At 43.6% G+C, this 24,981-nt stretch overlaps 1 protein-coding gene and 1 long non-coding RNA gene across 3 annotated transcripts; both read left to right on the forward strand.

Moving 5' to 3' along the window:
* The first annotated feature begins 1,011 nt into the window (after positions 1–1,011).
* Positions 1,012–8,397, forward strand: CTLA4 (cytotoxic T-lymphocyte associated protein 4). 2 transcript variants are annotated; one of them, XM_020890972.2, is made up of 4 exons: positions 1,012–1,259; positions 4,688–5,035; positions 5,806–5,915; positions 7,203–8,397. In XM_020890972.2, the coding sequence occupies exons 1-4, from the start codon at positions 1,157–1,159 to the stop codon at positions 7,305–7,307; spliced, it is 666 nt and encodes a 221-aa protein (XP_020746631.1). In that variant the 5' UTR covers positions 1,012–1,156; the 3' UTR covers positions 7,308–8,397. The 2 variants fall into 2 exon arrangements, with proteins under 2 accessions (XP_020746631.1, XP_020746632.1); XM_020890973.2 differs by lacking the exon at positions 5,806–5,915.
* A 397-nt stretch (positions 8,398–8,794) lies between these two features.
* Positions 8,795–13,469, forward strand: LOC139032131 (uncharacterized). Its single transcript, XR_011484655.1, has 2 exons — positions 8,795–8,860; positions 13,289–13,469. It is a non-coding gene; the product is annotated as an uncharacterized lncRNA (long non-coding RNA).
* Positions 13,470–24,981: the final 11,512 nt, after the last annotated feature.

The following is a 24,981-nucleotide window of genomic DNA, read 5'->3' on the forward strand; positions in this document are numbered from 1 at the left end:
AGTTCCTGGATTTTCTGCTTGAAAAGTTCCCATTAGAGAAAAAAAAAATCTATCCTCTGATGGAAGGTTCGAATCTCTAGGATCATTGACTTTTTCTGGACCTTATCCAACTCTGTTTTGTCTTTGTGGAGTTAGGGCTCTCAAGGATGCACGAATTTTTTCTTAATCTTCAAAACTAGAGGCAGATCAATTTATTTCTTGTGATTTGGATATTTTCTCTTAACAGAATGCTAAATGGAGCTAGGAGAAATAAACTCTGCTTTGCAAAGCACGCCAAGGATGGTGTCTCACAGGTGGAAAGCTTTTATGAATGGTGTCAAGACTCATTTGGGAGGCTTCCCTGGTAGCTTAGTTGATAAAGAATCTGCCTGCAGTGCAGGAGTCTCTGGTTCGATTCCTGGATCAGGAAGATCCCCTCGAAAGGGATAGGCTACCCACTCCAGTATTCTTGGGCTTCCCTGGAGGCTCAGACAGTAAAGAATCCATCTTTAATGGAGGAGACTTGGGTTTGATTCCTGGTTTGGGAAAATCCCCTGGAGGAGGGCATGGCTAAACTTCCAATATTCTTGCCTGGAGAATTCCCATGGACAGAGGAGCCTGGTGGGCTACAGTCCATGGGGTCGCAAAGAGTTGTTCACAACTGAGCAATTAAGAATAGCACAACAGACTCATTCTGTCTTTAACACAAGGGCTCAGAGGGCCAGAAGCTTAAGCAGTTCTGGGGGGTGTCAATGAAATAAACTGGGTGGCAAAAGATGCCTAGGCGATTAGATAAAACTGGGACCTAGGGGGACTCCTGCGCTCCAGGAAATTCTCCAAGTCTCCACTTATCCTCAAAGTGAACAAGAAGCTTCAGTTTCAAATTGAGTGCATTTTCCATCCATGGATTGGCTTGTTTTGTTCAGTTTTACTTTGAGTGTTTGAGGTTATCTCTTCGACGTAGCAGCTAAACCCACGGCTTCCTTTCTCGTAAAACCAAAACAAAAGGGCTAGAAATTCATGTGCCTCCTGTGTGTGCACATGTGTAGTACATGCCTGGGATCAAAGCCAGCTATATAAAGTCCTTGATTCTGTGTGGGTTCAAACACATTTCAAAGCTTCAGGATCCTGAAAGTTTTTGCTCTGCTTCCTGAAGACCTGAACAACCCATAAAGCCATGGCTTGCTCTGGATTCCAGAGTCACGGGACTTGGCGGGCATCTCAGACCTGGCCCTGTATTGCCCTGTTTTTTCTTCTCTTCATTCCTGTTTTCTCTAAAGGTGAGTGAGGCTTTTGGAGCATGAAGGTGGAGGAGGTGTTTCTCCCACTGGGTTTCATTTCTTTTCTCAGTCAAGGGCAGAGATTTACAGCAAAGCCAGAAGCTAAAGGTGAGACTCCAGTCTCCTGGTTTGGGCAGCTCTGTATTCCAAGGCAGGCAAGGGACAGCCGGAAGGAGCAAACCCGCAGAGACACAGCTAGTAACAGCTTCCTGGGCATGGGGTGGAAGCTTACTGAGTACTTGTGAGTTGGTCTGGGAGACAGGAGAAATTTCAGGCACTTCTATAAGACTGGAAGAAAATACTGTAAAGGTAAGTGATGTCAGAGGAAAGAGAGACCGTCCTAAATCCATCTGGGCTTGGACTCAGGGTTAGCTCAAGGTTTCCTTTTTAAAGAACATTGATTGAAGCAAATTATGAGATGTTTCTTTCCTATCAATTCAAGGTTTTAGGGTCCTCTGATTCATTTTTATAAACAAATGAACTTGCTTGTTTAAAATTGCGGCCTTCTTTACTCAATGCAAGGTTTTAAGCTCCACTTAGTCAATTCTATAAACTAGTTAGCTAATAATTATTTTTAAAATGAAGTAGTTTGAAGTAGTAAAACAAAAAAAGGGAAGAAATAATGAAAGAAATAAAGAATGAAAGAATAAAGGAATGAATGAAAGAAAGGGCCATAGGTCTGTTTGGCATAAGATACTTAATTGTTGCCTGACTTATGTCTGAACTTTAGGGGCAGGTTCCCCAGTGTTCAAATGAAATAAAGCCATTTAAATGCTGATACTGGGTTTGTTACATGGTATACTATGGTGATCTTTTCTGATAAATTTCTGCCTTCTATCCCTGTAGACCTCGGTTGAAAAACTATGTGGTTTGTACAAAGTAGAGGCTCAAAAGATATTTGCTTATTTAATTTTTTCCTGTATAAGAAGTATTCACACATATTTTCTTATTTTACATGTTTTGAGTATGTAGAGGTTAAATACCCAGAGAAACAATCAAATTTACTTTTAAGAAAATTTATCTCAACCTGTACCTGGTATCCTCTCCTGGTGGATATTGGAAAATGAAGTGTGTTCAGATTTAGTGGTGATAATTGGAAGCTTGCCTTGGGGGAGGGCAAGAAACTTGGTCTTCTTTAGGTTTAGAGTCAACACAACAAATGGGCAGCATATAATGCACAAAAATTCCTTTAATACAGGGCAGAATTTAAGTACTATGGTGGAGTTGTTATAGCACAGAGGATGCTCAGAGGGCATCTCTGGTAGACAGAAATGAGAGCTGAGAAAGAAAACTGTTGTCTGGCCAACCAGGGTTGCTGCATTAGCCATGGCAATGGCCACTGCCATATTATTCTCTCTTCTGGGTATCCATACAGGTGCTTGGGGGAAAGACTAGTACTTTCAGTATAAAGGAAGAGGTGTCTGGAAACTCAGACTGGAGTGGTAGGTTCAGTTCAGCTCAGTTCAGTCCCTCAGTCGTGTCTGACTCTTTGCGACCCCATGAATCGCAGCACGCCAGGCCTCCCTGTCCATCACCAACTCCTGGAGTTTACTCAAACTCATGCCCATCGAGTTGGTGATGCCATCTAGCCATCTCATCCTCTGTCGTCCCCTTCTCCTCCTGCCCCCAATCCCTCCCAGCATCAGGGTCTTTTCCAATAAATCAACTCTTTGCACAAGGTGGCCAAAGTATTGGAGTTTCAGCTTCAACATCAGTTCTTCCAATGAACACCCAGGACTGATCTCCTTTAGGATGGACTGGTTGGATCTCCTTGCAGTCCAAGGGACTCTCAAGAGTCTTCTCCAACACCACAGTTCAAAAGCATCAATTCTTCGGCGCTCAGCTTTCTTCACAGTCCAACTCTCACATCCATACATGACTACTAGAAAAACCATAGCCTTGACTAGATGGACCTTTGTTGACAAAGTAATGTCTCTGCTTTTTAATATGCTATCTAGGTTGGTCATAACTTTCCTTCCAAGGAGTAAGTGTCTTTTAATTTCATGGCTGCAATCACCATCTGCAGTGATTTTGGAGCCCACAAAAATAAAGTCTGACACTGTTTCCACTGTTTCCCCATCTATTTCTCATGAAGTGATGGGACCAGATGCCTTGATCTTAGTTTTCTGAGTGGTAGGTTAGGATCAGGTTATAGAGACAGTGAGTGTTATTTACTTTATTTGATTTTGCCATCGACGGCTCAGGGGTCAAAGAATCGACTTGACAGTGCAGGAGACGTGGGTTTGGTCCCTGGGTCAGGAAGACCCAGGAGAAGGGCCTTTTGCCATTTCCTGGAAGAGGAAATGGCAACCCACTCCAGTGTTCTTGCCTGGAAAATCCTGTGGCTAGAGGAGCCCAAAGGACTACAGTGTGTGGGGTTGCAAAGAGTCAGACATGACTTAGCAACAACAACCAAGTGTGTAAGGCATGAAAAGATTCGAAGAGGATGAGTTGCATGATTTCATCCAAGTTTTGAGTGTCACTTGTATGATGGGTGGACTAGAAAGGGGCTGAGTTACTTAGAGGGAGGTAATTGGTCATGAAGCCATCATTTTTTATATGATGTGAGTCCTTTTGTATAGAAAGCTGCCTTCCTTCTCCTGTAGAAGCTAGAAGACAAAGGAGAAAGGAATATAAGGTGTTCAAGTGAAGGAGAGAGCATGGAGGAAGGGGTGATGGCAGTGGCAGGGGAAGCCCATAGAAGTGAATGGCAGGGTTGCCTCAGCCTACAGAGGAAACGACCCGGTGCCCTCCCTCTGTGGCTTCCTCCATCGAACAGCATCCTTCACTCTGTGGTAATAATGTAGGGAAGGGGGGGTGGCCAGCACGTGAGCCAAGGCTCGGCTCCCCGTGGGCAATCAAGATCCAGGGCCAGGTCGACGTAGGCAGAGGTAATTAAGGTGTACTTTGAGAGGTAAGGCAAGATTCTCGACCTCAGCCTCCAAAATTTCCCCTACTACACTTTACAGTTCCTACAGCTCTATTATAACTTTAGAATACCAGAGTTGGAAGGCACTGTGATGTCATCTGATCTAAACCCCTCTTTTGCATGGGAGGGAAAATGATGGCTATGAGGCAGGCGCAGGTTTCCCCAAACCACGCATTTCATGGAAGAGCCAGCCCTTCTGTTTGTCACATCGGTGTTCTCATTGCCACAACCAGCTGCCTTCCAAAAACTGTTTTCCAGTAAGGAAGCACCTTTATGGAAGAGAAGCCAGAAGGCAGCAAGAGATGGAGGGGGCACTAGGGTGGATGGAAGAGGGGAGGGGTGGGGAGGGTGATGGGTTTGTTGATGGGGGAGAGAAGGGTTGACAGGTGAAGCTGGGGGTGGCGATCAGAGATCACCTTCACCCTGCCGAAGGGTTTGCCTAGACCTGGTGGTGGGTGAGCGTGAGTTCATTGATTTCCCTTTGGTTTTCCCACATTAGGGATGCATGTGACCCAGCCTCCAGTGGTGCTGGCTAGCAGCCGGGGTGTTGCCAGCTTCCCGTGTGAATATGAATCTTCAGGCAAAGCTGAAGAGGTCCGGGTGACAGTGCTGCGGAAGGCAGGCAGCCAGGTGACCGAAGTCTGTGCTGGGACCTACATGGTGGAGGATGAGCTAACCTTCCTGGATGATTCCACTTGCATTGGCACCTCCAGAGGAAACAAAGTGAACCTCACCATCCAAGGGCTGAGGGCTATGGACACTGGGCTCTATGTCTGCAAAGTGGAGCTCATGTACCCGCCGCCCTACTACGTGGGCGTGGGCAATGGAACCCAGATTTACGTCATTGGTGAGCATCACTGACCGACACTTTTTGCATTGCTGTCTCTTCTTTGCCATGCAAACAGATTTGCCCCTTGATTTGGGGCTGTTCATGTTTAGGATTGTGGGAGTTCTCTTTAAGAGTTCTCTGGCACAGACATGGAGAACAAATGTATGGACACCGAGAGGGGAAAGAGGCGGGTGGTAGGATGAATGGGAGATTGAGATCAACATATACACTCGCTGGATATTATGTATAAAATAGATAACTAATGAGAACCTACCACACAGCTCGGGGGCCTCCACTCAGTGCTCTGTGGTGATCAAAATGGGAAGGAAATTTAAAAAAAACAAAGGGATATATGTATACATATAGCTGATTCACTTTGCTCTACACTTGAAACTGGCACAATATTGTAAAGCAACTCTACTCCAATAAAAGATAATGAAAAAAAGAATTCTCTGGCTTACCATGTGGTAGTCCTGCTTAGTATGGATGGTGAGACAACAGCTTTCTGACTATAAAATAAGTCGAGGAAGGTGTTTTTCCTCCACGCAGGCTGGGGGCACTCACTCTGGAGTGATGGCCAGCATGAAATCTGGCTTTGACCTTTGATCTGAAACTCCTAGCCAATTAGCCCCAAGACACAGACTTACCTGGGGGCCAGTGATTCTATCTGGGGGTGGACATCAAGGTTTGGCAGCTTGAACTTATTCCTTTTCTCACCAGTGGGGGGGAGTAGGGCCCTAGAATTTAGAAAGCATCTCAGGGGCGCTCTGCTTTGTTCTCTATTGCAGATCCAGAACCGTGCCCGGATTCTGATTTCCTCCTCTGGATCCTGGCAGCACTTAGTTCAGGGTTGTTTTTCTACAGCTTTCTCATCACAGCTGTTTCTTTGAGCAAAATGGTGAGTGCAATGCGGGCAATGCCCCATCCTTGGTCGGGATGACTTTAGTGACGATAACTGACCAGGTGACACTGTTGAGTCGAGTTCTCTTGAGATGAAGCAATAAATGAAGAAGAGCAAGGACAGTGGTAAAGAACACACTGGAACCCTTGGCATTGGCCTTTGAGGTTTCAAGATGACTAATATTTTAGATGAGTGTGTTTGACATTGAATGTTTGTGTGCTTTTGCACAAGGTTTCAGTTTGAGTAACTATGTGAATAACACGGGGCAGCTGTTTTGCTCTTTATCTCCATGACAATTGTACTTGAGTTTTTAGAACCCTGAAACCCAAAATGAGGTTGGGCAAAATGTTGCTGGAGAAGATCACCTGGGTGGTTAATGTCCCTCACTTCACCTGGAAGCCATCTCTCTGTGGCCCATACTTGAGCCTTCCTTGTCTAAGCTGTGGGTGTCCACATAATTGCTGTCCAGGGCGCCCTGTTAGCCAGTCTGCCTGTCTGGCAAGTCTACCCTCCCTCCTCTCCAGCACAGTAAAGGAGAACCCAGTTTTTATTTACTGCAGCTGTTGTAGAGAAGACAGAGGTATGGAATCAGTCCTCCTGTCACAATTTCTCTCTGACAGTCACTTTCAGCCTCCTTTGCCTGTGGCTGGCTTTGCCATCACAAACCTTCTCTCTCCTTCCTCTACCCCTCCCTCACCTCTTTCACTCACTTTCTCCCTGCATCTTTCCCTCCCTCACCCCCCCACACTATTCCCAGATCCTCTATAATCTGTCTGTTGCAGTAGCTTCTTTCTATCTCATTTGCTACAAACTGCCACACAGACTAGTAGATTAGACCTCGGTTTACTGAGGTGATAAAAACTGGAAATCAGTGTGGACAGAGAAAAAACTAATCAAAAGTATATGAGTAGAGATCAGGAATACAGTTCTCAAAGAGAATAATTGAAGTTTGTTATCTTATCAAGCTCATCCCCTGACAAACAAGAGCCCGTCAATTATCATAGGCATTTTGGAAGTTCTTTCTAAAGCTTTTTCCGAGTTTCTTTCTCTTATCTCCCAGTCAGGGAAAATGATTTCTATTTTATGTCAATAGCACAGGGTTATTTACACAAAATGAATTTTAATAGCTGAATCAAGAAAATCTCCTGAGGCTTATAATTTTGCATGTTGTGAACATCCATTTTTCAGTGGGGTAGGGACCCAATATTTGTTGAATCCTATTACAGTTAGAGGTGGCTTCTGTATTCCTCAGTACTAATGATTGTTTCTTTTTATGTTTGGCAGCTAAAGAAAAGAAGCCCTCTTACTACAGGGGTTTATGTGAAAATGCCCCCAACAGAGCCAGAATGTGAAAAGCAATTTCAGCCTTATTTTATTCCCATCAATTGAGAGACCATACTGGAGAAAAAGGACTATTTTCTAATTTGTAAGAGCTGAGGCAATTCTAAGTTTTTGCTGTCCAGCTATTTTTGTTTGTTTGTGTTTTGGGGGGGATTCATCTCTGATATAAAGCAGGATGCAGAACCCCAATTCAGCATACTACGATTAAAAGGGAAGGAGCAGAAGGACAGAGCCAGGCTGGCTCTGTCACATCTGATCCAGTTTTAGTAGAGGCATCACGTGGGAGCGTTATGGGGAAGCAGCATTACGACGTAGGGTCAGGAACAAAAGTTAGGGAATAGTACCATCCCAAGAAAGCAATGAAAGAAGGAGGGGAGAGGATGGTATTGTATACATCTTGTATTTACCCGTGGGATGTTTTTAGCTGAAATGTCTTTAAGTAAAATACTTATGCTGTGTTATTTCTCTTAACAAATATATAATTATGTGAAGACTTTAAAAATACTCACATGGCTATATTTTAGTCAGTGATTCCAAAGGTTGTATTGTAACAATATGTATTTTTTTTATTTGATAGTATTGTGCATGGGGACCACATGTGCTTTTGTGTATTTGCTGATTGTCTGAATAGAAACACTATATCGCAGTGTCTTCCCACCATGGGTTCCGGGGAAGTTTTATGGTAGAGACTCAGGACACTAATATGCTGGGTAGAGTACAAGGTCATGTGCCAACTGGCTTGGAAACCAGATAAGGTCATAGCTGATTCTTGCAGACATGTGGGCTGAATTGGTGGTGACATGTGCTTTGGGCTTTTATGCGAGCTCCTTTCCCTTCCTTTAACGAGGAAGCCAAAGCAGGTGGTATCTGAGTTAATTTGATGGAATATCATCGTTGTGGAGAAAACGGCTCATTTCAGGAGTCTTGTGGGTATGAACTTCAAGGAAGCTCCAATTCCACTGGGCCCCAATTCTTTACACATGGTTAATGCCGCAGACAGGAAAAAGCAGCAAATGGCAAAACAGGGTGCAAAGGTCTCTGAAAACTAACACTGTTGGTGTTTTTTAACTTGATATTTTCCATGAAAATGCAACAACATGTATATTATTTTTAATTAAATAAAAATCTGCAGTGGTCATTTTCCAGAGTTGTTTTTAACCTTTCTTAGATGTGAGTGTTGTGTTTATTTTTGATTGATTCAGTCAGCACTTGGTTGACTCTCCAATATCAGGAAGACTGGGAACAAATTAAAAAAAAAACCCAAAGGGCAAATCGTGCTTCACGAATCAGCTGTCCACCAACACTTTACCGGCAAGCCTCTCTTGAAAGGAATTCATCCTTTGTCTTTTTGATTTCTTCCTCACTGTTTGGGGTATGAAGCAGCTCTCACAGCTCCAGCAGCCCTTGATACATCACACAGCGTTCTCTTCAGCACAGGTTTCTCACCTCCTCTTTCTTACCCAGACCTTTCTCAACTCTACTGAGACACAGATTACAGTTGCCATGGCAACTCCATTGTTGTCAATCCCGCAGCCATTTCGCTCTGCTTCTGTGGTAAACGATCTTTCCCTTGTGGCTTCCAGATGGACTCGTTCACACACGTGAGGAACACAGCCCCTCTGTGATTCTTGGTTAACCAGTATGTCGACTCAGCCTGCTTGGTTTCCACTTAAGGTTTCTCATTCTTGACCTCCACATCCTGTTGTTGCTTTCTGCACTGATTCTCAAAGTGGCCAGGGACCACCTATAATTGAATCAACCAGGTCACTTACAAAAAATGTTGATTCAAGTGCTTAACCTCAGATGTACTGAATCAGAATCTGCAGGCTGTGGGACCAGGAGTTTGGTCTCCCAACACACTCCCCAGTGCTTCTTAGATCCATCGCGTTTGGAGGATTGCTGTTTAGGCAGCTCTCTCTCTTGCTCACTATTTATGTGCCCAGTCATGTCCGACTCTGCGATCCCGTGAACTGTACCCCACCAGGCTCCCCTTGTTCACTATGTGCTCTTTTTTCCAAGCAAGTGCTAACAAATAAATGAAAAAACACATAGTGAGCATTTCAGAAAGATTCGTTAAATAAAAAGGAATAGGTCTTCCAAACATGGTAATAGCACTTACCTACAGTAAGCTCCTAGGGTTCCCTGGTGGCTCAGTTGTTAGAGAATCCACCGGTAATGCAGGAAATATGGGTTCTACCCCTGGGCCAGGAAGATCCCCTGGAGAAGGACATGGCAACCCACTCCAGTACTCTTGCCTGGAGGCCTCCATGGACTGAGGAGCGTGGCAGTTAGAGTGCAGAGGCTCGCAGAGTTGGCCACGTCTGAATTGACCGAGCACAGCACGCACGGAGCAAGCTCCTACTTTGTAGAAGACTGTTCTTTTTAATTTCTTGGTCTTCGGTTGGAAGCCATGAAGTGGCACAAAGTTTAGGAGTGCCAGTGAATAGCTTATTACCATTTTTGCTCCTCCAAGTCTTTAGAGAGATCATTTTTCTCCATAGTTGACAGATCTAAATGACAGAGGTCTTCAGGGATGTCTCAGGCGTTTTTCAGACATAAGCCTAATATATTCTTTACACAAGCCTACTACCTCCTCTACTATTATCTGAAATTCTACTATTGAGTTAAGTATTGCTTTCTTCACTAAGTCTCAATTTTGAAGAGATAAAATACTCTTTAACTCAAAGAAGTTTCTCCTATGACAGAAGAAATGGGCAAGAAAAAGATCAAGGTCCTGGGGAAGCCCGAAGACTCCACTCATCCCAATGAGACTTGGTCCACCATGGAGCGAGAGCCTGGGCATGGTGCCCCTCCTCCTGGAACCACTAGTCTCAGGTAGGAATCTGGAGATGAGGGGAGCAGGATACAGCTACCAGGGGTTGCCTGGGTGAACCCCAACTCTTACCAGTTCCTAGCACACACCTCTGCTCATCTCCCTTCTTCCAACATGGTACTCCTATTTCTGCCATGTCCCATTTCCCTATTGCTCACCCCTAAATATCTTTATCCCTCATCTTTGCACCTATAAAGATTCATCTCAGATTCCGCTCCCTCCATCAGATGTGCTGACTCTTCAAACATACATAGATTTTTTTTCCCCCTCTGTTTCATAGCTACACTCAGTTTCATCTCTAATCATTTCAAATGTGAATGTCTTTCCTCCCTAGCCTGGGTGGGAACTTCTCCAAAATAGGCATCATCACAGCCTTAAGCACAGGTAGATGCTCAAATAAATGAACTGGTGAGTTGAGGACATCTGGGGTGATGGGAGGGACATGTCTTCTATGTGGAACCTGGTCATGCTTCTGAAGGTGGCTTCAGCATAATCTGTTTCCTCTTTGACCAACAGAATTATGTGTAGGTCCATCTAATAATATTTCTCAGTTTAAATCTTTAAGGCTCTGGAATGTGAGCTCCTGCTGGCTCCTCTGCCCCACACATTCTACTTTTATCTCAATCTAATCGTCCAATGTTTTTTGGTGTGTGTGGGGGGATGGAAGAAGATGAATTCTCAATTTTAGTCTCTATTTTTTGAACTGTGGGTTGCTGCTAAAATTGACTATATTTTTATACAGAGTCTGAACCCTTTTCTATATCCACAGTTAATACACACTTAATTTACTTGGGATCCAAACTTGCAAACTTGCAGAGTACATCATGTAAAATGCTGGGCTGGATGAAGCACAAGCCTGGAATCAAGATTGCTGGGAGAAATATCAACAGCCTCAGATATGCAGATGATACCATGCTAATGACAGAAATTGAAGAGGAACTAAAAGCTTCCTGATGAGGGTAAAAGGGGAGAGTGAAAAAGTTGCTTAAACTCAACATTCAAAACAAGAAAATCATGGCATCTGGTCCCATCACTTTGTGGCAGAGGAGGAAAAAGTGGAAGCAGTGACAGATTTTATTTTCTTGGGCTCCAAAATCACTGCAGACAGTAACTGAAGCCATGAAATTAAAAGATACTTGCTCCTTGGAAGGAAAGCTATGACAAACCTAGGAGGCATATTAAAAACCAGAGACATCACTTTCTGACAAAGGTCCATACAGTCAAAGCTATGGTTTTTCCAGCAGTCATGTATGGATGTGAGAGTTGGACCATAAAGGCTGAACTGAAGAACTGATGCTTTTGAATCGTGGTGCTGGATAAGACACTTGAGAGTCCCTTGGACAGCCAGGAGGTCAAACTAGTCAATCCTATAGGAAATGAATCCTGAATATTCACTAGAAGGACTGATGTTGAAGCTGAAACTCCAATACTTTCACCGCTTGATGCGAAGAGCTAACTCTGGAAAAGACCCTGATTCTGGGAACGATTGAAGGCAAAAGGAGAAGGGAGTGACAGACAATGAGATGGTTGCATGGTGTCACCGGCTCAATGAACATGCACGTGAGCAAACTCCGGGAGACAGTGGAGGACAGAGGAGCCTGCCGTGCTACAGTCCATGGGGTCAAAAAGTGGGACACGACTTAGTGAGTGAACAACTAACTTGCAAATTGTTGATGTCACGGAGCTGTTAATTGGAGAAAAGCCAATTAGGAAGGTGGAGAATTTATACAGTTAAGTTATTGTCTGGGGGAGGTCTCAAAGGTAAGGAGAATTTGGTTTTCTCAGGAAAGCTGTTCCTGTTGTTTGCCTTCCCTTTTGCCCCTGGTTAGAGCCATGACTCAGGTGCTCTAGAGGCCTTGTTCTATTTTACACGTTTGTTTTCCTCAGCACAGGCCAGTTTTCTTTGTTCAGACCAGAAGGATGACACAACCTAATGGTGGAGAGGGAGGAAACGTTCTTTCCTTCCTCTCTTGTGTGTCCTTGTCTACAGCCCGGGGTAGGAGTTTGTAAGTAGGTTTGCCAGATTCAGCCAAAAGAAAAAAAAAAAAAACAACAAAAAACCTCAAAACCCAAAAACAGGATGCCCTGTGTTTGATCTGACAACCCTATCAGCAGGAAAGTTTGTACCTTAATGTGGTGTGAATAAAAAGTGTTTTGCTGACCCCTCCCCAGGAGTTTGTGGGCAGGAAGAGCCTGAGACCATGGCTGCTCTCTCAGAACTAACACAATCTCCTGTTCTTACTCCCGGGCACATGTTGGATGATGCTCAGTTTCGCTGGAGGCTAATAGGTCCTGCAAAGGGGGCAGTTCTTTATCTTCTAAAGTCTTTTCTTAGAGGTCAACTCCATTTGTTCTGTATGGTGCTGAGTCTGACGTTCAGACCCTTCTTGGAAATCTTTGCTTTTGTGGTGGACTGGTTACAGCTGTTCTTACATTGATTGTGCACAATAATTAACTGAAATGTTTGGGGAAAATGTAGATCAAGGTGTCACAGACCCAGAGCTTCTCATTTATAAGGTCTGAGGCAGCGTCTGGGGGGGGTTCATTCTTCAGTGGGTCTTTGCGATCTTACTTTCAGATGCCGTGGTCTAAGTCAGCATCCTACCATCACAGATGGTTAGGACTTGAAGGGACCTTGGAAATTATTTTCACATTTTAGAAGAAAATTAGGGCTTCCCAAGTGGTTTAGTGGTAAAGAACCCACCTGCCAATGCAGGAGATGCAAGAGATGTAGGAGACATAGCTTCGATCCCTGAGTCAGGAATATTTCCTTAGGAGGAAATGGCAACCAGCTCCAGTATTCTTGCCTGGAAAAATCCATAGACAGAGGAGCCTGCTGGGCTACAGTCCACAGGACTGCAAAGAGTCAGACATGACTGAGCAATTGAGCATGTCTTGGAAGAAAGTTAGACTCAGAGACATTAGGAAATTTGGCCAAGGTCACAGTCTGAGAAGACAGGTCTGTAGATTCACATCAGGGCTCTGCTGTGGGTGACACTTGGAACCTTTCTGCCCAGGAACTGTCCTTTTTAGGCTGTATTAGTAATGACACTGCCACCACCCCAGACTTTTTCCAGAAAACCTGTTTTCCTCTTACCCCCACCCCAGCTGCTCTTCTGAGCCTCAATGTGACTGTTCTCACTCTTTCCTGCCTGATGTCGGCTCCATCTTTTCCTTCTCTCCCTTAACCTTCCAGGTCCCTAGCAAGAGGGTCTCAGGTGATCCTCAGCAATCCAGCAGGCGGATGTAGCAGAAGAGAAGAACAATCAACTGCTGCCAACAATGTGCCAGCAAGGTCTCCAGGGCTCTGAGAAAGCTTCTCAATTCTGCTGCAAGTCAGAGAACAACCCAGTGAAATGCAATGTGCTCTTTTTTTTTTTTAAAAAATCACATGCCATTGGGTTACCATGACAACCAACTGTGACTTAAAAACATGATATTAGTCACCCAAGGTGGTATTGTCTTTTTGAAGAAAAAGAGGATCTCTCTGGGAAAAACTGTAGGGAATATATTTCAGGAAGCAACTTCAAATTTTAGAAAGCAGCACAAATGATGTCTCATGAGCTATACTTTTCTGAGGATGTTGCCTTTTCTTTTCTGGCTTCATCTTGACATCGTTTTAGTCCATGTGGCAGTCACCCTACTATTACCTTATTGGGTTGTCCAAAGAGATTTTTCTGTAACATCGTATGGAAAAAACAGAACAAACTTTTTGGCCAACCCAATATTTTATTCAGTGGGTTGAAAACGAGCCTTGCTTTCCTTCCTTGTAGTTAACTTGCAACTCTAACAGTCTTTAGTCTCTTGTGAACATCTGTTTGGTCCTGGAACATCAAACTTATCTTTAACCATGACTTTAAGGACAGAAAGATTGGATCTGTGAATGAAGACTAATATTCTCTAGTTGCTTTCCTGTTGAGGAAGCCGCCATACTGGATGCAGTTCATGAGCTCCTTATTTGGAATGAAGAGGGAAAAGAAACCAATTTCTGAAGCGTTCAACACTGTAGAGGCATAAATTAGCTAAAGTCATTCTTGCAAGATCCCTGCAGAAGAGATACTGACATCAGTCATTATTTTACAGATGAGGAAACTGAGGTTTCAGGGGGATTTATTTCTTGCCCAATGCCACGCAGCTTGTAAGAGGCAGAGTTAGGATTAGAACCAATGGTGAATTCCAAAGTCCACTCTCTTTTCAAATGATCATATCTGGATTCTGAGGGTCTACCTGAAAAAGGAAAAGGGAAAATGGAAAGTGAGTGGAGGTCAAAGTGCTAGAGAAGCAAAGTGTGTTTCTGAGGGTCACACATGGGTTGTGGAATAAACAAATATTCTTACTTTGAATAACTGTTTCAAAACAAATGTTTTAAGAGGCTTTTGGAAGGTGTGATGAAGCTCCAGCAGCTGTCCCTAGAGAGCAAAGAAAACAGGAAGTTGAAGACATTTAAACATAGACTATGTGTTTGATACACAGTTTAAGCAGTAGCTACTTTCCCAGTCACTGGAGCTGAAGTCCATGCAGCAACATTGCTGGCTGCCCTGGGGTATTAGAACTTGTCACTCAGAGATGGGCAAATGGAAACCATTAATACAGCCCAGTGGGAAGATATGATTTTCACATAACCATAGCATGCTCCCTCTATACATGGGGTCAAACGGCATTCAAAACAGGCTGGAGGTAAAAGAAAGTAATGGCTGCTGGAAGTCAGTGTGAGTGACCTTGCAAGTATACCTGTGACCCCTGAAATGGGGCTAGTTTCTAAAAGGATAATAATTAGCTTGGATTAGAAGGTGAGCTTGGGAGATGGGGGTAAAGAGAAGGGAGAGCCTCTAAACTGGGGTTGAGGGGTGCTGGAAAACAGGAACGAGTCTCTTTGAAGAGAAAAAAAAAAGAATGAAGCAAAAGACTGAAGCCTGAAGTTACCCCCACCCCAAATGGCAAATGAAGTAGACCAGTACTCTGTAAAAAAAAAAAAATTATCAAGCAAGACCCAATGCCACAGGCCACATAGAAGACTGAGAGAAGTCCAGGTGAGAAGTGGGGGACCATCCATTTGAGACTGTGATGGAGATAGCCATAAAGACGTAAGTCTACCAGAAGTCAAAGTGTGAGACCAATTGGGGCTAAAGTAGAAAAAACCAACCTACTCTGCCGGAATGTCCATGAAAGGTAATGGTTCCATTCGGGATGGATGGTGCTGGAGGAGGTATGTGTACGGTGTGGGGGAAGGCTTCATGCAGGGGTGAAAGCTGATTATGGGGGAGCATCATGAAAGAACCGCTGAATGGAGACCCTTAAGCCTGTGCTAAGCCGAGCAGCGTGGCCTGTGCTTGTGCCTGTCTGAGGGTTCGTGGTGTTTGTCATTTGTGCTCGAGCAGATCATTCAAGGATGAGATGGCTGGAAGGCATCACCGACTCAGTGGATATGAGTTTGAGTAAACTCCAGGAGTTGGTGATGATCAGGAAGGCCTGGTGTACTGCGGTCCATGGGGTTGAAAAGAGTCAGACGTGACGGAGCGACTGAATTGAACTGAACTGAGATCATTCAAGAAGGACATGAGAACTGTGTTCAAGATATGGAGGGCTGCCAGATGAAAGAGGAACCGGATTTGCTCCATGGGCTTCCTGGAGCACCTAGTGTTCCAGGGAGCACATGATAGGAAGGAGGGTTGGCACGGTTTTCCTTCCTACGTGTAGAGGTGGATTTGGAGCTAGGGAAAATGCATCACTGTGGGTCACACTGCAGATTGGTTTGGGGTAGGCCTGCTGGATCCTTGTCAACATCAGCTGGTGGGGAAGGAAAAGAAGCAAGGGATCGGGTGGGATGGAGGCTAGGAAAGGGACCTGATTGAAGGACTGGCTCCTTCTGGGTGGGCAGCACTCCTGTAGGCTGCATTGGAGACTTGTGATGGGTTCAGGCTCCATTCAGGTGGGCAGTACTGTCTAATGTGGCAGGTGGGCACCATAGCAGGAAATGAAGTGGCAAGAAATACCCCAAACCAGATGGCCATTGGTGTTCTGGTGGGTCAGCTGGTAGGACTCCCACAGACCTTTGAGGGTACAGAAAATAGTATGTCCCACTACAGGGAGGCTAGGAAGGGTGTCCGTGAGAACTGGCCTGCTGGACAAGGAACTGAGGCCACAGTCCAGTTCACTCCCTAAACTGGGGAAGAATACATTCTCCTGGAGAGATTGCCTGGAGATATTGCCATATACTGGGTCTGAGATTGACCACAAAGCCACTGAAAATCCTGGACACAACCTTAGAACCTTTTTCCAACACAGGTCTCTATGAATCAAAGATAGTTATCACAGGTAGTATTCAAGATGCCATTGATAACCCCAGGAAAGTAGCCACTTCCTTTCTTTTCCAAGCCCTGGCTCAAATGTCCCTTCCTCTGTAAACCTTCCTAAAACCTCACACATGGTTACTCGACTCCCCTTGGTCCTTCTTTACCCCTCTGCTGTGTCAAAGTTTGTTGATAGCTTAGTATCTTCTCTAGAGAGAACTCACTGCAGGGACATGGGGAGTCCTTCTCGAATTTGTCACTGCAGCCACTAGATGGGAAGATAGTATTCTACTTTTGCTAAATAACTTGCACACAGTCTCATCATGGGACCATCTACACAGAGACAGATTTGGGTTCAAGCTGGCCTGATATCAAAACTTGTGTTCTTTTCTTAAACTCTGCACTCAATGATGAGCCCCTCAGCTGGTGGCCCAGGTTCAGCTAAGAGGAGGATGAGGCTGAACTTGTCAGCACTGACAGATATGTAAGGAATTTTATGGCTGCTCATGGGATCCTAGGCTCCACCCTCAGAAACTTTCCTTTACTGTGCTGCTTTATACACACTGGGATCAAGCTAGTCCGGGTGAATCTGACTTTTAACAACTGTGCTAACACTTGCCTTCATCAGTCACAGCTGAACCATTGCTGTCTAACTTGGCTGCTTAATCTACAATTTTTTTTTTTTTTTTCAAATCGGATGTCACTATGCCTAGTGAAACAGAGAGAATTATTTTATAATCATGCTCTCCGGAAACCAAATCGTTGATGGAAATTTTTAATAAAGAATGTGGTAGAAACACAAATTTAAGTCACGAATTGAAAACATGTGGCAAAATCTTTATCCACTAGACTGTACAATATTCTGTGACCATCTGTGGAAATTTATAGGTATTAAATTAGATACAGGCTGGTTTTTCTGTTTGCAGAATGTAACAGAAACCTAATTGGAAAATCACACAGCAATAACATAAAACCAAATGTGATGTCTAGTCCCTTCAAGGTCAAAATACATGTGCAAATGAAGAGAAAATTACCATGCTTTGTCCTTGAACAAAATAAAAGATGGTTAAGAAAGCAAATGTAGCATCTTCCTTGAGCCTAAATTATATTCAAAACTGGTGATAATAGAGACTAATGTGTGATGGACTAGATTAGTCTTACTTTGCTTATATTCCATTGTTTAAATGTTTTCCTGTGCATATATTTATAAGCCTGTGTTCAGTTCTTCAAAAATACTGGTCACTGGCTTTCCCACAGAATCAAGAAAAGGAATGCAGAAGAATTGCTCCATTTGACAAAAGAACATATCTGTATTTCCTGGCCTGAGGGCAGGAGGCTGGCCAAAGTGAGGCTGGCCTAAATTCCTGTGGAGGGAAGTACAAGATTTGTCCTTTGAAACACTGTCTCCAAGGAAACGTCTATGGAGCCCTGAAAGCGAATTGTCAAGGACAAAGGGATGGGGAATCCCTGTTTGTAGCCAGGCAGTCTGGTTCTGCTCTTGGCTCTGCCTCAGCAAGTTTGCAGTCTCCTGAAGCCATTTCTGGATTGCACACCTTTTAAGAGCCACCCTGGTCTCTTCGTTTATGGCTCCAGCCCCACTGAACTCTCATTCCTGAACTCCTCCTTACACTGTCTTGTACTGATAATTTGTTATTGTTTAATGCTCATAACTAAGTACTATGCATTAATATTGTGTGCTAAATTGCTTCAGTCATGTCTGACTCTGTGAGACCCTATGGACTCTAGCCTGCCAGGCTCCTTTGTCCATGGAATTCTCCAGCAAGAATACTGGAGTGGGTTGCTGTGCCTTTCTCCAGGGAAAATTCTAAACTAGGGGTCAAACCTGTTTCTCTTGCATTTCCTGCATTGGCAGGTGGGGTTTTTTGTTTTATTTTTTAACCACTAGTGCCACCTGGGAAGCCCATTAATATTACTGGGATCCCAAATACATAATGAATTCCTCAAGGGACTTTTCGTTCGTGGAGGCAGAGGGGAGTAATAGTTGCAGCGTGACCTCTGTTGCAGGGGGCTGGGATTAATTCTACTCCATACTCTATGCTTCCACTTCCTCCTCTGATGGGCAAGGTTGCAAATTGAATGAGTTGGTGTTTATAAAGTGCTCAGCATGGGCCTGGCAGGGTCTGAACACTATGTCATGTAGTAATTCACACAGTAACTATATTACTACAAAATGCTTGTGTTATTTCTTTATGACCCTTTATAGTATTTGGCCCAGGGCCTGGCACAGCTCAGGTCTACATTTTTCCTGTTTGCCTTCCTTTCTTTCACTTTTCCTTCATTTCCTCTTAAGCAAATATTTGCTAGGCAAATAGGGCCTTTGAAATAAGACTGTGTGTGTGCATGCTAAGTTGCTTCAGTTGTGTTTCTGACTCTTTGGGACCCTATGGACTGTAGCCCTCCAGGCTTCTCTGTCTGTGGGAGTCTTCAGGCAAGAATACTGGACTGGGTTTCCATACCTCTAGGGGATCTTCCCATCCCAGGGATCGAACCCGTGTCTCTTATGTCTCCTGAATTGGCAGGTGGGTTCTTAGTCACTAGCCACCTGAGAAGCCCTGAAATAAGACTGATGCTGGTTAAAATGGAGATGTACAATAAAGCTGGGTGATTGAATTCACTGTAAGAAAGAGAGAAAGAAAGTGAAGTTGCTCAGTTGTGTCTGTCTCTTTGTGACCCCATGGATGGACCATGGGATTTTCCAGGCAAGAGTACAAGAGTGGATTACCATATCCTTCTCCAGGTGATCTTCCCAACCCAGGGATCGAACCCAGTCTCCCGCACTACAGGCAGATTCTTTACCTTCTGAGCTACCAGGGAAGCCCATTGTATCTAGTTATTCTCCTCCCAGTCTACTTTCCTGGCTCTGCTGCTCTGCTCTCTGTGGGAAAAGCTGGCCTGAATGAACCACACATCTGCCTTCCTTGGTCTCTGGAATCATGGTGGATGGAAAACACCAGACTGACATGGTGTGGGGAGTGAGTGACCAGGGTATTTTCTCCAATCATCACTGCTTAGACACAGCATCCAGGATGTTAGTTGTGTTCTTCCCTCACTACAGCCCTGGATGAGGGCTTTTTCTCATTTCCAGCCCCACTGAGCTCTACTCACTGTATTTTCTACTTCTCCTTAAACTCTAGGGAAAGCAAAGAATGTCTGCGATGGCTGGTTGCCAGGGATCTCAGCACCCACTCTTTACTCTTCACCCTGTGCACACTTCTGTAAAAAGTCCCTTTATTCAAGTTTCATCAGTTGAACCATCTGAGATAAACTCTGTTTTGTGCTGAATGTAAATCATACATTCTTGAAAAAGCCCTTTATGTCCCTGGAACCCCATTGCCTTCTCTATAGCAGAAGAGGGATGATCAGACTCGCTATATCCAAGATTTCTTCTAGGTCTGAAAGCCTACAGAGCTTTCATTAGAGTTCAGAGCAACCTTGAGAAGCTGTAGAGATTTTCAGATATTATCAAGATGAATTTCAATTAAGAACAATTGTAGAGAGCTGTGCTTGGTGATGAAGGGATGGAGCCAAAGCAAAAACAATATGCAGTTGTGGATGGGACTGGTGATAGAAGCAAGGTCCGATGCTGTAAAGAGCAATATTGCATAGGAACCTGGAATATTAGGTCCATGAATCAAGGCAAATTGGAAGTGGTCAAACAGGAGATGGCAAGAGTGAATGTTGACATTCTAGGAATCAGCGAACTAAAATGGACTGGAATGGGTGGATTTAACTCAGATGACCATTATATCTACTACTGTGGGCAGGAATCCCTTAGAAGAAATGGAGTAGCCATCATGGTCAACAAAGAGTCCAAAATGCAGTACTTGGATGCAATCTCAAAAATGACAGAATGATCTCTGTTCATTTCCAAGGCAAACTATTCAATATCATGGTAATCCAAGCCTATGCCCCAGCCAGTAATGCTGAAGAAGCTGAACAGTTCTATGAAGAACTACAAGACCTTTTAGAACTAACACCCAAAAATGATGTCCTTTTCATTATAGGGGACTAGAATGCAAAAGTAGGAAGACAAGAAACACCTGGAGTAACAGGTAAATTTGGCCTTGGAGTATGGAATGAAGCAGGGCAAAGGCTAATAGAGTTTTGCCAAGAGAATGCACTGGTCATAGCAAACACCCTCTTCCAATAACACAAGAGAAGACTCTACACATGGACATCACCAGATGGTCAACACCGAAATCAGATTGATTATATCCTTTGCAGCCAAAGATGGAGAAGCTCTATACAGTCAGCAAAAACAAGACTGGGAGCTGACTGTGGCTCAGATCATGAACTCCTTATTGCCAAATTCAGACTTAAACTGAAGAAAGTAGGGATAACCACTAGATCATTCAGGTATGACCGAAATCAAATCCCTATGACTATACAGTGGAAGTGAGAAATAGATTTAAGGGACTAGATCTGATAGACAGAGAGCCTGATGAGCTATGGATGGAGGTTTGTGACATTGTACAGGAGACAGGGATCAAGACAATCCCTATGAAAAGCAATGCAAAAAGGCAAAATGGTTGCCTGAGGAGGCCTTACAAATAGCTGTGAAAAGAAGAGAAGCCAAAAGCAAAGGAGAAAAGGAAAGATATTCCCATTAGAATGCAGAGTTCCAAAGAATAGCAAGGAGAGATGAGAAAGCCTTCCTCAGGGATCAATGCAAAGAAATAGAGGAAAACAACAGAATGGGAAAGACTAGAGATCTCTTCAAGAAAATTAGAGATATCAAGGGAACATTTCACGCAAAGATGGGTTCGATAAAGGACAAAAATGGTATGGACCTAAGAGAAGCAGAAGATATTAAGAAGAGGGGGCAAGAATACACAGAAGAACTGTACAAAAAAGATCTTCACAACCCAGATAATCACAATGGTGTGATCACTCACCTAGAGCCAGACATCCTGGAATGCGAAGTCAAGTGGGCCTTAGGAAGCATCACTACAAAGCTAGTGGATATGATGGAATTCCAATTGAGCTATATCAAATCCTGGAAGGTGATGCTGTGAAAGTGCTGCACTCAATATGACAGCAAATTTGGAAAACTCAGCAGTGGCCACAGGACTGGAAAAGGTTAGTTTTCATTCCAATCCCAAAGAAAGGCAATCCCAAAGAATGCTCAAATTACCGCACAATTGCACTCATCTCACACGCTAGTAAAGTAATGCTCAAAATTCTCCAAGCCAGGCTTCAGCAATACGTGAATCGTGAACTTCCAGATGTTCAAGCTGGTTTTAGAAAAGGCAGAGGAACCAGAGATCAAATTGCCAATATCTGCTGGATCATCGAAAAAGCAAGAGAGTTCCAGGAAAAACATCTATTTCTGCTTTATTGACTACGCCAAAGCCTTTGACTGTGTGAATCACAACAAACTGTGGAAAATTCTGAAAGAGATGGGAATACCAGACCACCTGAGCTGCCTCTTGAGAAACCTGTATGCAGATCAGGAAGCAACAGTTAGAACTGGACATGGAACAACAGACTGGTTCCAAATAGGAAAAGGAGTACGTCAAGGCTGTATACTGTCACCCTGCTTATTTAACTTATATGCAGAGTACATGATGAGAAACTCTGGGCTGGAAGAAGCACAAGCTGGAATCAAGATTGCCGGGAGTAATATCAATAACCTCAGATATACAGATGACACCACCCTTATGGCAGAAAATGAAGAGGAACTAAAGAGCCTCTTGATGAAAGTGAAAGAGGAGAGTGAAAAAGTTGGCTTAAAGCTTAACATTCAGGAAACAAAGATCATGGCATCTGGTCCCATCACCTCATGGGAAATAGATGGGGAGACAGCGGAGTCAGACTTAATTTTTTGGGGCTCCAAAATCACTGCAGATGGTGACTGCAGCCATGAAATTAAAAGATGCTTACTCCTTGGAAGGAAAGTTATGACCAACCTGGATAGCATATTAAAAATCAGAGACATTATTTTGCCAACAAAGGTCCATCTGGTCAAGGCTATGGTTTTTCCAGTGGTCATGTATGGATGTGACAGTTGGACTGTGAAGAAATCTGAGCCCTGAAAAATTGATGCTTTTGAACTATGGTGTTGGAGAAGACTCTTGAGAGTCCCTTGGACTGCAAGGAGATCCAACCAGTCCATGCTAAAGGAGATCAGTCCTGGGTGTTCATTGGAAGGACTGATGCTGAAGCTGAAGCTCCAATAGTTTGGCCACCTCATGCGAAGAGTTGACTCATTTGAAAAGACCCTGATGCTGAGAGGGATTGGGGGCAGGAGGAGAAGGGGACAACAGAGGATGAGATGGCTGGATGTCATCACGGACTCGATGGACATGGGTTTGAGTCAACTCTGGGAGTTGGTAATGGACAGGGAGGCCTGGCGTGCTGAGATTCATGGGGGTCGCAAAGAGTTGGACACGACTGAGCGACTGAACTGAACTGACCATGCTTGGGGAAGAAAAATAAAACTATAGAAATTTTTATTTATAGTGATAAATGCTTAGCTGTGTGTAAGTATATTAGCAGAAAAAGAAAAGTCAGGGATTAGTAAGCTGTGCTGATCCTGCTCAAATTGAGTAAATCTGGGGGATAGACACATCTCTCCCCTGGAGTTGCTTGTCACTGCATATACTAGTCCAGGGTGTCAGGATTTGATTTGGCTGAGTAACTTAGAAGTGGGGAACTTAAGAGAAAAGAACCACAACATTAGATGAAAATGGAAAATGACTTCTACTAAGATCAATTTCTTCTGTCCTTCCTCCCTTTCTCCCTTGGTTAAGAGCCTGGAGCTAGAATCAAGGAGCAGTACTCATTTGTAGGAAGGGACAGCTCATGTCCCTGTGTCTTGGAAATGAACAGGGACTTGAGGTGTTGAATAAGTTGAATCTTGGCCAGTTATGACTGTGATCCTGGACATAAAACACAATGGATAGGTATTGATATGTTGTCATTGATGGTGTCAGGGTCTGGAAAATGTATTATTTTCCCTCTTCCCATTTTTTCCACTTTAATGGCTTGGACACTGAGCAGTGATTGGCACAGAGTAGGTTTTCAGTAAATATGTTGAGTAGAATGAAAGACTGATTGAATATGAAAAAGGGGCTTTGGTCACTGTTGAATGAAATTAAGAACAACACAAGGAGAAACCTCGAAGGCTTGTAAGGCCTTTACTTACCGGATATAGACCTGCAACCTACTCCCCAGGAAATGATACAAGATGAGTTGCAATCTAGAATTCTGCACATTTTCAGAACAAATCTCAAGCATAAGACTCTGTTAATGGAGTTCCTTTAGTGGCTGGAAGCAGACCTAGCTTGGAGTCAATGCCAGAGAAGGACTTGGTAGCAGGTATAAATTCACATACCTCCTTGGTGGATGATTTGGGAAAGAGTGTGTTGCCCAGAGAAGGACCACCTAGGACTGTATCCATAAGTTTTCCAAACATTAGTTTCAAAGCAGAATATAGAGTCATTTTAGTTAGAAGAGGACCTTTCAAATAGATCTGTTCCACATTTTGATGTTAAACTCTTTTCCTTCCTTTTGGGTGGTAAAGGCCTCGATGCAGTGCTTATTTCTAAAGCATATCTTTTCAAATTGCTATTTTGGTCTCCAAGTTGGTTTGCAAGGAGAAATTGGAAAGATGACAGAGTCTCCCGAGGAAATACTGCTGGATTGTAAATAAAGACAACTAGCTCTGTGTCCCAGACCCATAGCTAATTAACTCCCAGTTTCACACAGCACACAACTCTTCTGGGCTTGAATTTTCTCAATACTTTTCAGGTGAGGAACATATTTCTTTTTTAAAAGCATTTTCATGTACATTGCTGAAATGTAAGTAGTCAAAGGAAATGGTAGCTCCTTTGATCATCCCCACTACCCTAAGAAGTAGGCAGTGCCAAGCTGGTCATGGCTTGTAAATGAGAAGGTCAAGGTTTACGGTTGTTAACTAACTTGGTTCAGAAACAAGGTCATATTACCCAAGATCTTACAGGATGTGTTTACTTCATCTATCATTTTCAGCTTTATTTTATTGTGGTACTGACTCTATGATGTATGTGATAAGGAACACAAATGTTAATATAGTTATTGTCCTATAAGTTTTAAAACGAGCAGATAAAATTTATTCAACAGGGACGGTGTTCCTAGTTCCTTCTTGCTAGAACACATTTATTGTTGAATGAAAAGAAAGTCATGTGATTTTTAAAATAGATATCCTTCTGTCCTCCCCTAAACCTCAGAGCTTTGCTTTCTGGAAAGAACTCAGTACATAAGCTGCACAACAAATTAGACTTGAGACCACATACTTGGAACAGTCAGAATGGGTTTGGTGAGGTGTGGTAATCAAGAGAGGAAAGGAGCACAATTCATTTCTGAATTGGTTATCAAATTCTTCTTGTAAGTGACACGATTGAAACTACCAATTGGCTTTGTAACCTGCTGAGTCCATATTTCTACATTTGTGAAAGCTCAGCAAATGAGCCCTTCTAAGCAAAGCAAGAGGGTTTTACCAGCAAGAAATGTGATGAGGTGTTGCACCCTGTGGCCAACCATTTCTCAAGAGATCTCTTTCTGTTTCACCTATTGAATTCCTTTATGATTGACAGAC

This window comes from Odocoileus virginianus, chromosome 30 (assembly GCF_023699985.2).
Source record: "Odocoileus virginianus isolate 20LAN1187 ecotype Illinois chromosome 30, Ovbor_1.2, whole genome shotgun sequence".
In the NCBI taxonomy this organism is placed as follows: Eukaryota; Metazoa; Chordata; class Mammalia; order Artiodactyla; family Cervidae; genus Odocoileus; species Odocoileus virginianus.

Coding starts and splice junctions, on each gene's coding strand:
- CTLA4 (XM_020890972.2), top strand. CDS start 1,157: ATGGCTTGCTCTGGATTCCAGAGTCACGGGACTTGGCGGGCATCTCAG. Junction 1,260..4,687: donor CATTCCTGTTTTCTCTAAAG/GTGAGTGAGGCT, acceptor TTCCCACATTAG/GGATGCATGTGACCCAGCCT. Junction 5,036..5,805: donor AACCCAGATTTACGTCATTG/GTGAGCATCACT, acceptor TCTCTATTGCAG/ATCCAGAACCGTGCCCGGAT.